Source organism: Rhineura floridana, chromosome 11 (genome assembly GCF_030035675.1).
Source record: "Rhineura floridana isolate rRhiFlo1 chromosome 11, rRhiFlo1.hap2, whole genome shotgun sequence".
Lineage (NCBI taxonomy): Eukaryota > Metazoa > Chordata > Lepidosauria > Squamata > Rhineuridae > Rhineura > Rhineura floridana.
This window is the reverse complement of record NC_084490.1, coordinates 12,425,805-12,443,905: the sequence shown is the minus strand read 5'-3', so window position 1 is coordinate 12,443,905 and position 18,101 is coordinate 12,425,805. Positions and strand designations below refer to the sequence as shown.

The 18,101-nt window shown below is 41.6% G+C and overlaps 2 protein-coding genes and 1 pseudogene across 2 annotated transcripts; 1 reads left to right on the top strand and 2 right to left on the bottom strand.

Moving 5' to 3' along the window:
- Positions 1–2,118: 2,118 nt before the first annotated feature.
- On the bottom strand, positions 2,119–3,072 carry LOC133367396 (olfactory receptor 11G2-like). The gene has a single exon (XM_061591498.1). The coding sequence runs from the start codon at positions 3,070–3,072 to the stop codon at positions 2,119–2,121; it is 954 nt and encodes a 317-aa protein (XP_061447482.1).
- An 11,612-nt stretch (positions 3,073–14,684) lies between these two features.
- On the top strand, positions 14,685–14,773 carry LOC133368122 (U2 spliceosomal RNA; annotated as a pseudogene).
- Positions 14,774–16,716: 1,943 nt separating this feature from the next.
- Positions 16,717–17,670, bottom strand: LOC133367395 (olfactory receptor 11G2-like). Its single transcript, XM_061591497.1, has one exon. It carries the CDS (start codon positions 17,668–17,670, stop codon positions 16,717–16,719), a length of 954 nt encoding a protein of 317 aa, XP_061447481.1.
- Positions 17,671–18,101: the final 431 nt, after the last annotated feature.

The following is an 18,101-nucleotide window of genomic DNA, read 5'->3' as shown; positions in this document are numbered from 1 at the left end:
GTAGGAAAGGAGGTGGTTTCGCAGATATTGGGACCTACTGTAAGTTGTTTAGGGCTTTAAAGACTAGCATGAGCATCTTGAATTGAGCCCAGAAATAAATTGGCAACCAATGCAGCTGTTTTAAAACAGGGGTTATATGAGTTCTAAAGGAAACCTCAGCCAGTAATCTGGTGATTGCATTTTTTACTAGCTCAAGTTTCTGAGTCATCTTCAAGGGCAGCCCCACTTAGAGTGCACTGCAGTAATCCAATCTGGATATTCCCAGAGCATGGATTACAGTGGCTAAATTCGGAGTGGGTTGGAGAGGGAGTTTCCTTCTTGCTCTTTCCTACCTTAAGATAATGCAGAGGTGGTTGAGTGATGTGTTTTCTTGCCTGTACTACTTATTACAGAAACTATAATATTATAAAGACTTACTGGTCTTTCTGATGCTTCTTTGTGTCTTCTTTAAGGCTATCCAGAAAGTGAGGTTATCTTGTGAGGCTGCCTGAGGAGTTGTGAAGAGCTCTGCTTTGGGGAATTTTTTGTTGTTGCTGTTAAATACAGCAGCATAGGATATATAAAAAAATAAAATGAAGCTTTTAACTTAAAAAAACCTCAGCTGCTGTGCTTTAACGAGAACAAATATAAAGATTCAGAGGTCTTCAATGCTCCACAGGCAACATTTTGGACAGCCAGACTTCTTGCAAACCCCATACAACTATAGAAAGATGGCCAATGGGGCTACATGGAAGACTGGTGGAGGAGGTAAAATTAAAAAAGAGCATGTATAAAGAATTGAAGGAAGGACGCATCACCAAGGAAGAGTACCGACGAGCGGCTCGGGCTTGCAGGAATAGCGTAAGGAAAGCTAAAACCCAGATTGAGCTGAGGCTGGTGAGGGAAGTGAGGAACAACAAAAAAGGGTTTTTCAGATATGTTCGAAGCAAGAGAAAGACCAAGGAAACGGTGGGACTTCTGCTCAATGAGGAGGACAGAATGTTGACAGATAACAAGGAAAAGGCAGAACTGCTCAACGCCTATTTTGCCTCAGTTTTCTCCCAAAAAGGGAACAGTGTGCAACCTTGCATCAGTAGCAATCTCAGGAAGGGGTCGGGATTGCAGTTCGAGATTGATAAGGAGATAGTCAGGAAATACCTAGTTAACCTAAATGAGTTCAAATCTCCAGGGCCTGATGAACTGCATCCCAGAGTATTGAAGGAACTTGGGGATGTACTCTCGGAACCTCTTGCCATCATCTTTGAGAAATCCTGGAGAACAGGAGAGGTGCCGGAGGATTGGAGACGGGCAAACGTCATCCCGCTTGTTAAAAAGGGTAAAAAAGAAGATCCGGGGAATTACAGGCTGGTCAGTCTGACTTCAATACCGGGAAAGATATTAGAACGGATAATAAAAGAGTCCATTGGCAACTATCAAGATGACAATGCTGTGATTAGTAGGAGCCAGCATGGGTTTGTCAAGAAAAAAATCCTGTCAAACTAATCTCATCTCTTTTTTTGATCGGGTCACTAGCTTAGTAGATGGTGGAAATGCTGTAGATGTCATCTATCTAGATTTCAGCAAGGCGTTTGACAAAGTCCCCCAAGACCTTTTGATTAGCAAACTGGTCAAATGCGGACTACATAGAAATACTGTCAGGTGGATTCACAACTGGTTGGAAAACCGTACTCAAAGAATGGTCGTCGGTGGCTCTGCTTCGGACTGGAAGGAGGTTTCGAGTGGAGTGCCACAGGGTTCTGTCCTGGGGCTGATACTCTTCAACATTTTTATCAATGACTTAGATGACGGGGTGGACTATATGCCAGTGAGCAGAGAGAGGGAAGCACTTGAAATCACCCTGTTTCACTTCATTAATTGGCCCCTGCACAAAGACTCTGCACACCCCTAGGTCCAGGCCATGTATTCTGGTACTCAAAGACAGAAGCAAATTCCTTGTCATGCGGTATGGCTGATACATCACCAACAATTTCCTTGCTGATTTGGAGCATCTTCACTGGACATTACAAAACAAAAATTGGAAGAGTTGGAACTCTTATTTAGCTGAGTGTTTTAATTTTATGACCTCAGCTGAGCAGTTGAGAGTTCTGAGGTTTTTCTTTTTCTTGACTCGTCTCCTTATTATACTGTCACCTTTCTCCTTAGAAATGTTTTCTTTCTCTTTAGCAACCTGCCCAGGGCCTCTTTCACCTGATCATTTCTCAGACAGTAGATCAGGGGGTTAAGAAAGGGTGAAAGGCCTGCATAGAAGTATGTGACTGCCTTGGTGGCCTCTGAGCGACTTTCCCCACCTGGAATAAAGAACTCCACTGCTACACTGCCATAAAAAATTGTCACCACCATTATGTGGAAAGAGATGGTAGAGATGGCTTTCCTACGACTGGCTTCATTTGAAGATTTTATCAGGTTGCGAATGACAAAGCCATATGATAGCAAAACGAAGAACACATTGCTTAAAATCAGAGCATACAGAAATATTTGTAAGGCAAAGGGAGCATTTCCGAGTGGAGGGCAGGCCAGGGACAGAATTGGCTCAGGATCACACAAAAAATGATCAATAATGTTAGGACCACAAAAGGACAACTTGGAGATCAAAATCACTGGGGTAAGATACCACAGGAAGCCAACCACCCAACATGTCCCTACCAAGGCATAGCAGGAATGCTGAGTCATAAGTTGTGGGTAGCGCAGAGGGTGGCAGATGGCCAAGTACCGATCCAAGGCCATGGCTGAAAGGAAGAAGCATTCTGTGCTGCCAAGAGAGAACCAGAAGTAGAGCTGGAGGAAACAGGCCTTGAAGGAAATGATTCCATAAGGGGAAACCAGGTCAGAGAGCATACGAGGCACAGTGGTAGTCACGTAGCACATCTCCATCCAGGAGAAATTGCTCAGCAGGATATACATGGGAAGCTGGGCCAAGTGGTTATCTAGGGACACCACTGTGATGATGGTGATGTTCTCAGCCAAAGTGAGCATGTAGAGAATGGAGAAAAAGCCAAGGAGCAAGAATCGTGTCCGGTGTTGAACGTCAAATCCCAGCAAAATGAATTCGTGGATGGTGCTGCCATTGGCCATCTCCATCTGGAATCACATGACAAAATCACTATCACATACCATAAGGACTGAGATATAAATTAAATGACACACTACAGTTCTGTCTATGCTATCTGTTTTAATGGAAGTCAAAGGCTAAGGAGACATGCCTTTTAGTCTGGGTACACCTTCCACCCCATGCCTTGGATCACAAGTGATCATTTACAAAAGCTATTATGATCCTTTTTAACTATTAATTATAATAATATATAAAGGGCAACCCCAACAAGCACACTTAAAATAAACACACAAAATTGCTTTGAGGCAATTTAGCTCTGAATATATCCAGGAGCCTTCCTTCGTAAGTAAAAATGAGGTTGTTCAGATATTTGTGAAGGACACAAATTGGTCAGGCTGCAATTTGGATGGATAAGAAGTGAGAGAAAAATAGAAAGCTGAACTTTAGGGATCTGAAAGAAAGCCTCTTTACTCCTCAGAGATCAGATATGGAAGTAGTGGAGTTTGGTTATGCTTTGACCTATGTTCAACCTGTATATTTCTATATGAAAGCTAATATTGCAGAATATCATGACACCTCCCGTGACCTCCTCCAAAGGAAAATAAACATGGAATATCCAGAGCTTGGAAGATTGCTTTTAAAAAGTAATAAATTACAGTTACAATTACTTGGCCAAAAAAGGTAATAATTACAGTTACAATTACAATTGCTCTGAAAGTAACTGATTACTTTTTCTCAAAAGTAATCACTACAATTACATTTCAGTTACTTTTTTAAAAAAACGCCTACAAGGTGCTGGCCTTGGCTGCTTCACATCTAAGTAGCCTAAAACAATATTAAAGATAAACACAGACACATAGAGGGTAGTAGAAGGGTTCAAATCCCCACATAGCCATGAAGCTCACTGGGTGACCTTGGGCCAGTCACTCCCTCTCATGAAAACCCTATTCATAGGGTCACCATAAGTCGGAATCAACTTGAAGGCAGTACATTTATTTTTTATTTTGAAGATGATGATGATGATTATGATAATGCAGCATTTCAAATTAATTCTGTATGAGAAGCATTCCATGCCAAGCTTGGAAAACCAAGGAGGAGGTATAAAATGTAGACAAACATACTTTTGACGAAATGCTGTTTATCCTTTATATCTATATCTATAATTAGCAATATAGCTGAATGATGTATGTAAAGTATTTTTTGCCTTTTTTATTAGTATTTTAGTACTACTGCTAAAGTTCTGATGAAAGAATAAAGCATTCATTAGCCAAATTCAAATGATTAGAGCACATCACATAAATTCCACTGAAGTTGGAGTTTTTGCCATAGAAAAGGCAAAAGACACATACCCTATGATAGCCCAGTAGACAATCAGAACTAATATAAAACCCTATTGCTTCTCATTTGCAAATGTTGCAAGATCTAAGGTAACTCATGTGAGTTCAGGTGATGCATGTTATGTAAATCTGTATAGATATTAGCAGAGATTGTCAACAGTCTGAGATGTGTGTGTGCCAATGTGTGCGTTTACCTAAGTGGCAGGCTTTTACCCTGCACTGAGATCACTGAGACGTAAGACTTAGTAAAATAAGAAAAGCTATTTTATTTATAGAAATACATAGTAGATAGGAAAGGCATACCTAGTTCTAACTAACTAACTAACTTAGAGACACAACACTCAGGTTTGGGAGTTGCCCTCATGGCTCAGGAGGGAGAGAGCAGAGACAAAGGTGTCTCCTCTCTCTTGGATTACTTAATTGCTTAACTGCATTCTTTGTTTGCCTCTGTAATTCTCACTTTTTTTTACCCACTGTTTGAATGTCTTCTGGGAATGCCTACTGATTATTTGTTATCATTTGGGGCTGATTACCTTCAGCTATTATCTCGCCAAAGTTGCATACACATAATAGATTTGAAGCACATTTCCACCACCACCCCAAAAAAGAATCCTGGGAACTGTAGTTTGTTACGGGTGCTGGGAATTATACCTCTGTGAGGAGTAAACTACAGTCCCCAAGATTCTTGGGGAAAAGCCATGTGCTTACATGTATGGTGTCTACTGGGAGACTCTTATGGATTGATTCTATACTCCCAGAAGTAAATCCTATTTACTGCTATGGGAACTACTTCCAAGTAAGTATGCTTGGAATTGCAGCTTTTAGGTCATGCTTAATAGCCACCTTGTATCAAATTGAACAGTTTCCAATCAGATTTAAACACTAACCACTTAAACTGGTTAGAGTGTCATTCCCTCTGTTTCTGAAGCTCAGGCTGGAAGTGTTGTTGCTTATGGATGGTATCACCATCCATATCACACATAATAAGGAGTATTAGTGGGCAAGAGGGAACCCCAAGTGTTGCTGAATACAAAAAAGTGAGAGAGAAAACAGAAAGGGGATGACTCCCAAAACAGCCCAAATGAGTACTGAGCATGCTCTGTTATGGAATGCTCAGCGGCTGTGTGAGTGAGTGAGTGAGTGAGTGAGTGGTGCATTTGGGGAGGTGAAACAGATGGAAGGGGCTGTTTTCCATGCCTGCCACTTTACCAGTGCATTGCCCCATATTTTTCCTTATTGACCTCCATTAGCTAGGGGAAAGTGGCCAGGGAAGGGGTTGCAGATAAAAAGTTTCAGCAGCAAATTACCCCCTCTCATCACTTCTCCCTAACAAAATGTTACATCAGTAGCAGACACCAGCAGGGAAGTTCTTTTTTGAATTGTAATTCAGCTCTCATTCTGTTAATTCCCAAACTACACCAGTTGTCATTTTGACCTACATGCATAGGGAGAAAGACAGCGGAAAGGGTGTACACAAGGGGGAGGGGATGACAAAGGATTTAGGACTTAAAGATTTAATATTCCATGAGTAGAAAAAAATACCCTATGCAAATGTCTATATTATTGCAGAAAAGTTCAGTTCTCCATATGTTTGCCATCTTTTCCTCAAGCACAACTGTTTTTGAGATAACAGTCTTATTCTCTCTTGCCCTTCACCAAAAAGCCATGTTAGTTGTCCAGTATATGAAATGACTGCAAGCAGGTGCAGCCCAAGACATTTTGCTACTTGAAGCAGAACAACAAATGGTGCCCTGCCCCCAAGTCAAGGTCATAGTACCATAGCTTGAAAAGTTATGTTGGCATTTGAGGCAGAAAATCTCACAAGTACCTCTTCCTGACAGTAAATATACAACAACCAAAAATTAAAATAGCTAATAATTTGTTGCATGGTGCCCCAAATTAGTTGCTTGGGGTAGTCATCTCTTGCTGCCTAGTGAGAGTCTCTCTATGAGAGGCACATAACTGAAGCAAAACCCACAAACAGAAGTGTGAGACTGAACCTACCTCCTAGTCTCTTGCCAGTTCCCAATAATTTTTGTCAGTCTGGGAATAAAACAGACTGACAAAAAACTAAAAACAGAGTCAAACCTCCAACAATATTCCAGAGAGAGGGAGAGCCACGTGAGAAAACTGTTTCTGTAGAAACAGGAGTAACACAGGAAAGAAGCAAAGCAAGAGCACCAACAAACATACAAAAATGTAATACTCCATCTTTGGAAATGTAGTCCTGATTGCAGGTGTTGCCATCACTCACTATATGCTCAGAGGCAAGTTACCAAATTCTTCCAAGCTACACAGTAAGTGGCTTGGACTGTGAAAGACCAAACCAAATTGTGTTTGCATTTTTACAAATGTGTAGGGCAGTACAATATCTCAGACAGGAGGTCAGGTCTCCTGCTCCCCTGGTGCATTCACCATAGCCGCCTAATTCCCCTGCTTTTTTGAAATTTGATAGAAATATATGTAGCTATAAGTACATTGTTAAACAGCAAGGGTTTTTTGGGTTTTTTTTGCTTATTAGAGAATCTATCTGCAATTTGGCAGGCTTAATCCCCCTCAGAAGGGCTCCTGTGCTTTTAGATTTTGTCCACTTTGGCCAAAAGGGAAAACAGTTATAGCCAATTTTAGATTCCTCATTATAGTGATTGGGCAATGCAGTGATTAATTTTTACAGAGCTGTTTGGAACCAACTCAGAAAACAGATCAGGATTTTTTAAATTGCAGAGATATACATAAAGGGTGAATCTTGAGGCCAGTGCATACCCTTAACTTGTCTATCTCTATTTTTCCGTTGAAAGGCAAAGGTTAAGCAGACATGCCACTGAGGGGTAGGGGAGAGCCAGTCAGCAGTTCCTTCTCCCATTTGAGATCATGTATGATAATTCTTCAGAAACAACTGTGTTTCTGATTAGATAACAACTATGAGGTATAATAGGTAACTACCACAAATGCACTTTATAGTTTGGTTTGAGTGAGGCACTGTCAGCATTGCCTTCAGTGTGGGCGTGTGAATCTTCTTGTGAATATCATTACGTCTCCTAGTGAAATGTCTCATCACTCTTGCCATTGAACCCAGGAATATATGAAATCATTGAAAGAACAATTAGTAAAACAAAATGTTCAACACTCTTGTTTCTTCTTCATTTCTTATTTCTTTCCAGGCTGTCCCCAGTGCAAACAGCACCATTATGTCCTAAAATACCTCTTCCTCTCATGATTCTTTCTCTCTTGTTACCTTTTGAAAGCATCATCAGCTCCTGCTGATGAAAATTCATCTGACCACCCTGGACTTTCAGTTAGTAGATGCTTTGGATGAGAGATGCAAAAAATGTTCTTGAGTGTCAAGAAGAGATCCCCAAACAGCTTGAAAGGAGAACCATCCCAACTTCTGTTAACAAAACCATTAAGTCTGTAATCCTATGCACACTTTCCTGGGAATAGGTACAGCTGAACTACATGGGGTTTATTTCTGAGTAAGCATGTATAGGCTTGCACTTTTATAGTATCTTGGAAGGGTCATTGAATTCAGTAGGACCAACTTCTGAGTAGATCTGTAGTGGACTGTGATGTAGCTAATGCTTACGGTAGATCTCTGTGGATCTTGTGCAAGGCAAGGGGTGGGGGGAAGGTGATAAGGAAAAGCAGGAAGGTGATAAGGTCTGCATGAAGGAAAACAGATGATTCAAGTATTTTACATAATTAAGTTCAGATGTTTGCGTCCATTCAGGGGGTCAGTGAAATGAGGCCATCCACAGAGACTGAGGAAAGGCAGATGTTGGTGAAATTTTCAGGTGGTGGGATAGGGTAGGCACTCACCTTACTTAACTTCCATGAGGGATTTTTTTTAAGCAAAAGAGGAAACCTTTGGCCACTGCATAAACTTAAATTAGGTGAATGCCAAACCTCCCACTTCCTGAAACATTCACTGAAATTTGTTCACTCTTGTGAAAAAAGCACTTTAGCAGGGAACGAATAGACCCATGAAATGGGGAAGTGCTTCTCCCTTGCTCTTTCCTTCCTCTATTTTTGCAATTGTCTATGAATATTCCTTGAAGAAACCCTAGTCATTTTTTCTCGAGATTGACACTCATTCAAATCCATCCCTCTATGGTACCTATCCCAATTTTCCTGTTGGTAATAACTTCTATTTCCATACCTCAGTAAGAACCAGAACGTTGATCTGTCCAGTAGACAGCTCCCCAGAAATGCTGTGACAGAATTTGTGAGGCAGGCTGTTGTTCTCTGTAAATTGAAGTGGTGCTCACTCATCTGCAGGGCTGATGGCAGGAAGAACCATATTGTGGCCTCGGTGGCAGAAAGAGCAACCAGGCTTTTGGACAGACCAGAGCTCAAAAGCCACTCTTCAGTTCTGACTGCAGTTTTAATCAGTGACTAAAATGAACCTTGGGGATATGTCTCTTGCGCATAATGCCATTTCATGCAGAAACTTTTGTCTGAAAACAGGATTGCACTTTTGTCAACCTTTCTCAGAAGACATTTTTTTCAGGGAAACACCTGTGAATGTTCCCTTCCCACATTCCTTCTTCACTTTTAGCAGTCTCTCACTCATAGGCTCTGGGCCCAGACTATGCATTTTTCACTTCAGAAAGGGCAACATTTCGAAGAAGCAGCCCTTTGGAAAGCACAAACCTTTGAGATTGAGACAAAAGAGCTTCCTTACAGTCTCCTCCCAGTTGACTAATGACAAAACAGGGTGGGGGTGATTGTGCTGAATATTCTCTGAGGTGACAGAAATTTTCCAGCAGTCGCTTGGGGGTGAGGCTTGGTATTATGAACAGCATGGCTTTTTTATTGTTCCAAAGCTTACTTTGCAGCAACCACTATTTGCTGGCACCACCAATAGCAGCTGGACTGACATTTTGTGGGACATTGTTGAGGAGGGGGGCAGACAGTGGCTGTCTTCACAAAAAATGAAGATTGTTTCCAGACTATTTAGCAAAGTGGACTTCTTTTTTGGGGGGAGGGGAGGATTGTGCTGCCTGTTTGGAGCTGACCAATGACATGGCCTTCTTAGTAGCAGCTCCCCATTTGTGGAATGCCCTCCCCAATGAGATCTGTTTGCCTCCCTCATTAACACTTCATTTTTTTTCAACCAGGCATTTAACGGCTGAAATATACTGTGCCCGAAGTTATTAGCTGTGAGGATATGCAAGTGCTTTTAAAGTTGTGAGGATATGTGAGTGTGTTTTAGATGTTTTTAATGCTTTTAATGTTTTCTTCTTTTTTTTCAAAAAAAGTCTGTTTTTACTAGTTTGTTATTTGCCAGCCTGGTCTCGTTTGGAAGGACACACGTTTCATAAAATAAAAATAAAATAAAAGGGATGTGGATCTGTGCCTCTTGACTACTCCTCTGATATTGTATATGACTGGCTAGCTCCACCCCCTTTGACCACTCATTCATATGGAAGTCTGTAGCATGGAAAACATCAGGTGTGGAACTCTGCATGCAGAGGTTTCCACATCTTTGGGAACCTCCTTCCCTTTTTTCTATGCGTGGACCGTGCGAATGGAGGGGGCTGTTACATGCAAATAGGCACAATCATATACAACACATGACATATGTTTTGGATGTCATTACATATATACAATAAATACCATTTAGGGTCTGACCCTAATTATTTCTGTTGTGTATATTTCGTTTCATGGAACAAAAAAAAATCACACAACTGAGACAGGAATATTTTAACATCAGCCAATCCTTTTTATTATAGAGAGGAAATAATTTTTAATTGTAATGGGAACTATTCATAGAGCTTCATGTGTTTCAGGCAGGAGTGTGTGCTGACTCCAATATTCAACTTGTATATCTGTGTATTTATAAAATTTAAGATCTGTTTCTGAGTTACTCTAGGCTATTTATTTATTTATTTTACTTATTTCTATCCTGCCCTTCTAAATAGGGCACTCAGGGCAGCTTACAAAAATAAAATTAGACATGTACCTAATAAAATTGTAAGCAACAGATTAATCTTTTTATTAGAGAATGTTTCAATTACAGATCAGTATACAGGCAATGAAGCAGCATATATCGTTCCCGTACAGGTCAGGTGCACACAGAAAAAGTTCTCATAAGCAATGTTATTAAGCAACATATGGTAAGGCATGCAAGTCCTTTTGGGGAATGTGGCAAGTCCAGGTTAAAGTCCCATAAATGAGTTTTCAGAGTATCAGGAAGGGAGACCAGGGCAGAGACAGTCTCACCTTGTGTGGGGCCGGTGAGCCGGGCCAGCCCTCTTCTGCTGATTGCAGCCTCCAGTCATCGGTCCTGGGTAGCAGGAGTTCGTCTCCAAGGCAGGGGGCTCTTCTGAAGGCTTTCTCTGTGGTGAGGCTGACGCATCTGGCATATTTAGATGGCACCGTTATAGGGCGCACATAGTAGTTCCCGGAGCGTAAGGTTACATGCAGTAAGCAGAGCACAGGTAGAATGCAGCATTTTAGATGGTTGGGAGGTTGGATGCAGTACAAGCATCTAGCATGTGGGTCCTCTCCAGGAGTTGCATTGATGGGTCGAGGGTGGATCTTCTGACACAGAGTCTGTAGCTGGGGAGCAGGGTGGACCCAGGCTCCTCCAGCAGATGGGGGGACTTGGGCTTGTCCGCAACACGGTGTTTCCTCTTGCCTCTGACCCCATTTGGGCAAAGGCCAAGAGGCTGGGGCTCCCTCCTCACAAGGGAGGAGGGAGCAATTTGTGGCTCGCCCCCTCTGGGCGCAGCGGGGCAAGCCTGTGGTGGTGGCTCCCCTCCTCTGGGTTAGGAGGGCGAGCCATTTACTTGGGATCTTGTTGGACCATCCTCACAGTGATTGTGGAGGATGGGCCATTTGTGGCTCTCCCCCTCTTGGGTTAGGGGGGCGAGCTGGTTCCTCGTACTGGCGGTGGCCCGTGATGTATTCAATGTAGATATCGTGGGACCACCGGATGGTATCTGAAACCATCAGCTTGCGCATGAGTTTGGCGTAGCGTTTGCCCACGCCACAAGCTCTCAGTACGGGCTTGTTGTCGGGGTCCCAGCCTCCTAGGGCTCCAACTAGGAGGGCATGCACGGTGACTTCGTACCCCCTCTGCCTGAGTGCATCTGTCAGAGGGAGGTACTTGTGGTGCTTGCATTCCCTGGCTTCCTTCATAGCCGCCTTTCTGTTTTCAAAGGGGATGGTTACATCTATCATGGTGATTTTCTTCTGTTCTTCCTGGCGGATGACGATGTCTGACCTCAGTTGACTCCTAGTGTTGGGTATGGAGCGGTTCAGGGAGATGGTGCCCATTGAGGCAGGGATGGCTTTGGCTAGGCAGTTCATTACTGCATCATGTCGGTGCTTCCATGCCGTTGAGTGGGGCTGGCAGCTGCTTATAGGCCCCTTCCAACTCTACCATTCTATGATTCTATGAAGATATTTATATAAGCATGACTATCAAATATGTTTATTATTTATACAACCTGTCAAGATATTTATAGTGCAATCCTATGTTTGTTTACTCAGAAGCAAGTCCCAATGTATTCAATGGGGCTTACTCAACCAGGGAAAACTGTACCCTGAAGTGATAAAGAACTTGTTCTTTTAACAAGTCTTTTAAGTTGAGACTTATCCCAGTCTGCGTCTGTGTTGGAATTGCTTTTTAATATGTTTTTAAAACTTTTCTTAAAAAAATGTTTTTAAAGCTTTTAAAAATGTTTTTATATATGTTTTGTTTTAATATATTTTAAAGGCCGTTTTTATGATTTTTAAAGTGTTTTTAGTGCTTTTATTTATTTATTTTATTTATTTATTAATTATATTTCTATACCGCCCAATAGCTGTAGCTCTCTGGGCGGTGCACAACATAAAAACATCCAATATACAAGTAAAAACATATTATCAGCATAATAACATCATTACAACTGTTAAAACAATCATATTAAAAGTTCTAAATTTTCCAAGTAACAAGAATGCAACCTCTTCGCTGCTAGAACAAACTGAGCCACTCTGTATGAGATATACAGTACACATTTTGTTTGCTGCCCTGGGATCCTCCTGGGAGGAAGGGCAGGATATAAATCAAATAATAAATAAATAAAAATAAATAAATAAACTTCATTCATTTTTTTAAAAAATCAGTATTAGTTTCCTACATAATAAAAACTGTGATAAACCCTGTCTAATTTCTTTAAAAATAGGGTTGGAGGGAGAGAGAAAGGTTTACACCAACACAAGTCTGTGCTATGTTTACTCACAAGCCCCATTAATTTACAGCACAATCCTAACCATGTCTACTCAAAAGTAAGTCCTAATGGAGTTCAATGGAGTTTACTCCAGGTACATGCTTTACTGCCAGAAATTGCTTTACTCCCAGGAAAGCAGATATTGGATTAAATTCACTAATACACAAAAAACCTTGTGGTTTAAGAATGTACCTATAGCCCACAGATATTTCTACCAAACTTTAAAAAGCAGGGAAATTGGGTAGCTATAGTAAATGCACCAGGGGAGCAGCAGACCTGAACTCCTCTCCAAGATACTGTACTTCTCTACAAATTTGTCAAAATGCAAACACAATTTGGGTTGGTCTTTCACAGTCCAATCCACTTGCTGTGTAGCTTAGAAGAATTTGGTAACATGTGCCTCTGAGCATATGGTAAGTGGTGGCAACACCTGCCATCTCAAAAGATGGAGAATTATATTTTTGTATGTTTGTTGGTGTTCTTGTTACTTTGCTTCTTTCCTGTGTTACTAATGTTTTTACAGAGAATCTAAACCAGAATTTTTTTTCAATTGTATGCTCCAAGCAACTGTGATTGATGCTTAATGTATCATGCTTAATGACATCACTTGGGCCCACCCTGTGACATCATTCAGGCCTGCCCCATGACATCACTCAGGTCCGCCCCTCAAATCTCAGGTTTTGGGATGCTTCGACCTGGCAACCCTACTCACAGAGGCTTCTAAAGTTTATTGGACCACAAAAATAAACAGCAGAAGCTGCAACATTTTATAACATGTACAAACCTGAATGTACACCACTCAACCACCTCAGGAAAGGTTATAAAGAGCCAGAGGGAAATACCCAGTCCTTCCCTCAAAAACATGACACTGTCATTGATTTTAGAGCTGTATCTGGTGGTCTACTAATTGCCTGATGGTTTTTTACTTTCCCCACCAAAACCCCTGGACCTATTTGTCTGCAATTTGGCAGGGTAGTATGTATGTATGTATGTATTTTACTCAGTGTCAGCAAGATTCATACTGATTCTCCACAAAGCACTAGGGTAGGTTAAGTGATTAGCCACCCAATGCCTTAGCGGAGAAAACCACTGCAACTATCCTGTTGTTGTTGCAAATATAACAGAGAAAAAGAAATAAATATTGTCAGCTGATATTAACAATAAGTATATCCCATCCACCCTGACTTAAACATATTAATTAATATAGGGAGTCCATATTTCCAAATAGGCATCCAAATGACATTGACTGTGATAAGGTATCCTTCTGAAATTTGGTAGACCTCATGCCTCCTCCTCCAAGGGATGATTGTGACTGCAACTTGCATCCTATTTTGTGACAAAATGAAAAGTTATAGACTTGTCTTTGCTTTTTTTTTTAAAGGCTTAAAGGTGCCCTTCACATCCTTGTAGGTACCTGCCTGAATATGGCAGCCTTAATCCACTCTGGAATAGCTTGTGTGACTTAAAATTTTGTACACGTTGGCCAAACAGGGATAAGTTATTGCCATTGGGGAACACAGAGCTTCATTTTACACAGAGCAACTCAGAACCTATATTACAGCTCAAAATGGAGATAGCCTTTAGTACCAATCCCTATATATATACATATACATATACAGTAGGGCTCCACTCATACAGCGGGTTACGTTCCGGACCACCGCTGTAAAGCAAAAACCACTGTAAAGTGGAACACATTGACTAACATTGACCAAAATGGCGCCCGACGGCCAAAAAACACCGTAAAAGTGAAACAAGCGCCGTAGGAGCGGGGCCTTTCTGCAGTTGACAGCCACTATATTAGCGGAATGCTGTAAAGCGAAGCGCTGTAAAGTGGGGCCCTACTGTACATATACATATATTATATATATAGTATTTTATGTATTTTAATTTTTATGTTTTTGTGATTTTACTGCTTACAATTCTGTATGTATGTATGTATGTTTCCCTTTATTGTTCATAGCCATTGGCCATCACAATGAAATATTAATACAAGAATTTCAAAAGAGGACAGCTGATACAGAGAATATATATAAGCATTTCGAGGTTAAAAATTACAAAAATTCAAGGGAAAAGAGCAAATAAATCATTTCTTGGCCTGTTGGCTAAGATCAACTGTAGTATCTGTTCTTATCAGTTTAATCACTGGTAAACTTATACTGCCAGGATCTCTTGATGAGCTGAAATCACTTTCACAGAAAGAAAGAAGACTTTGTCACATATGATTGCTACTTCCAATTGACACTACTTCCGCGATTCCCTATGGAAGAAGAAGATCCACCTCCCTCTGATGAGGGGGAGAGACAACTGGAGGAGACCAGCCGCCAACACCAGCCCCCGTTGGGGAAGAAGATAGGATCTGCCTGCCTTCGGGCTGTCAGTCGGATCCGAGAAGACAACCTAGCAAGAAGGGAAGGAAGGCTCACCCCACCCCAGGGAGCTCCTTGGGTGAGCCGCTGACCCAAGAAGCTCCTGGACAGGAAGGGCAGAACAGCTTGATGGCCTTATAGGCCTGCATCACCTTTCTATCATTCCATCCACATGTGTGAGAGCTTCCTGCAGCAGTTGCAATCCAACAGACAAGGAGCCACATTCTGCCTATGTCAGAGTGTGCATCCCCCTGCACCCAAAAAGGCTTTGTTAAAAAGGAGCTTCTTTCCTGGACGTTACTTTTTTAACATTACTTTTTTATTATTAGAGACCCCTCCACCATCACTACCATTCCTACCATTCCTATCACTACTACTACTACTACTACTACTACTACTACTACTTGCCCTTCATCAGCAGATCTCAGTTTGGGTGGTTACAGCAATTTAAAAGTCAGTATTAAAACAATTAGAACAAATGACAACGCCAAGAATAGGGTGGGTCCTGAAAACATGCATCTCAGGTGTCAAAGGCCAGGGCAAAGAGTGCATTTCTGTGGGGAGGGAAATCAACAATTTAGGGGCTGCCACAGAGCATGCCCTCTCCTGGCCTATCCAGAGAGAGGTGGAACTACCAAGAGGACCCCCTCTGCTGATCTTAACACCTGGGACATTCTGTAGGAAAGAAGGTGGTTTCACAGGTATTGGGACCTACTGTAAGTTGTTTGGGGCTTTAAAGACTAGCATGAACATCTTGAATTGAGCCAGAAATAAATTGGCAACCAATGCATCTGTTTTAAAACAGGGGTTATATGAGTTCCAAAGGAAACCCCAGCCAGTAATCTGGTGATTGCATTTTTTACTAGCTAAAGTTTCTGAGTCATCTTCAAGGACAGCCCCACATAGAGTGCACTGCAGTAATCCAATCTGGATATTCCCAGAGCATGGATTACAGTGGCTATATTCGGGGTGGGTGGGAGTGGGAGTTTCTTTCTTGCTCTTTCCTACCTTAAGATAATGCAGACGTGGTTGACTGATATGTATTGTTGCCTGGACTACTTATTACAGAAACTATAATATTATAAAGACTTTCTGGTCCTTCTGATGCTTCTTTGTGTCTTCTTTAAGGCTATCCAGAAAGTGAGGTTATCTTGTGAGGCTGCCTGAGGAGGTCCGAAGAGCTCTGCTTTGGGGGATTTTTTGTTGTTGCTGTTAAATAGAGCAGCATAGGATATATTAAAAAATAAAAGGAAGCTTTTAACTTAAAAAAGCCTCTGCTGCTGTGCTTTAACAAGAACAAATATAAAAATTCAGAGGCCTTCAATGCTCCACAGGCAACATTTTGGACAGCCAGACTTCTTGCAAACCCCATAAACCTATAGAAAGATGGAGCTTTGGAAGAATATAGAGCTATATGGCACAGACCATATGCCAGTGAGCAGAGAGAGGGAAGCACTTGAAATCACCCTGTTTCACTTCATTAATTGGCCCCTGCAGAAAGACTCTGCACACCCCTAGGTCCAGGCCTTGTATTCTGGTACTCAAAGACAGAAGCAAATTCCTTGTCATGCGGTATGGCTGACACACCAGCAACAATTTCCTTACTGATTTGGAGCATCTTCACTGGACATTACAAAACAAAAATTGGAAGAGTTGGAACTCTTATTTAGCTGAGTGTTTTAATTTTATGACCTCATTTGAGTAGTTGAGAGTTCGGAGGTTTTTCTTTTTCTTGACTTGTCTCCTTATTATACTGTCACCTTTCTCCTTAGAAATGTTTCCTTTCTCTTTAGCAACCTGCCCAGGGCCTCTTTCACCTGATCATTTCTCAGACAGTAGATCAGGGGGTTAAGAAAGGGTGTAAGGCCTGCATAGAAGTATGTGACTGCCTTGGTGGCCTCTGAGCGACTTTCTCCACCTGGAATACAGTACTCCACTGCTATACTGCCATAAAAAAGTGTCACCACCATTATGTGGAAAGAGATGGTAGAGAAGGCCTTCCTACGACTGGCTTCGTTTGAAGATTTTATCAGGTTGAGAATGACAAAGCCATATGATAGCAAAACGAAGAACACATTGCTTAAAACCAGAGCATACAGAAATATTTGTAAGACAAAGGGAGCATTTCCGAGTGGAGGGCAGGCCAGGGACAGAATTGGCTCAGAATCACACAAAAAGTGGTCAATAATGTTAGGACCACAAAAGGACAACTTGGAGATCAAAACCACTGGGATAAGATACCACAGGAAGCCAACAACCCAACATGTCCTTACCAAGGCATAGCAGGAATGTTGGGTCATAAGTTGTGGGTAGCGCAGAGGGTGGCAGATGGCCAAGTACCGATCCAAGGCCATGGCTGAAAGGAAGAAGCATTCCGTGCAGCCAAGAGCAAACAAGAAGTAGAACTGGAGGAAACAGCCATGGAAGGAGATGATTCCATAAGGGGAAACCAGGTCAGAGAGCATACGAGGCACAGTGGTAGTCACGTAGCACATCTCCAACCAGGAGAAATTGCTCAGCAGGATGTACATGGGAAGCTGAGCCAAGTGGTTATCTAGGGACACCACTGTGATGATAGTGATGTTCTCAGCCAAAGTGAGCATGTAGAGAATGGAGAAAAAGCCAAGGAGCAAGAATCGTGTCCGCTGTTGAACGTCAAATCCCAGCAAAATGAATTCGTGGATGGTGCTGCCATTGGCCATCTCCATCTGGAATCACATGACAGAATCACTATCACATACTATAAGGACTGAGATATAAATTAAATGACACGCTACAGTTCTGTCTATGCTATCTGTTTTAATGGAAGTCAAAGGCTAAGGAGATATGTCTTTTAGTCTTGGTACTCCTTCCACCCCATGTCTTGGATCACAAGTGATCATTTACAAAAGCTATTATGATCCTTTTTAACTATTAATTATAATAATATAAAAAGGGCAACCCCAACAAGCACACTTAAAATAAACACACAAAATTGCTTTGAGGCAATTTAGCTCTGAATATATCCAGGAGCCTTCCCTTCGTAAGTAAAAATGAGGTAGTTCAGATATTTGTGAAGGACACAAATTGGTCAGGCTGCAATTTGGATGGATACAAAGAGAGAGAAACATAGAAAGCTGAACTTTAGGGATCT

Coding starts and splice junctions, on each gene's coding strand:
- LOC133367396 (XM_061591498.1), bottom strand. CDS start 3,072: ATGGCCAATGGCAGCACCATCCACGAATTCATTTTGCTGGGATTTGAC.
- LOC133367395 (XM_061591497.1), bottom strand. CDS start 17,670: ATGGCCAATGGCAGCACCATCCACGAATTCATTTTGCTGGGATTTGAC.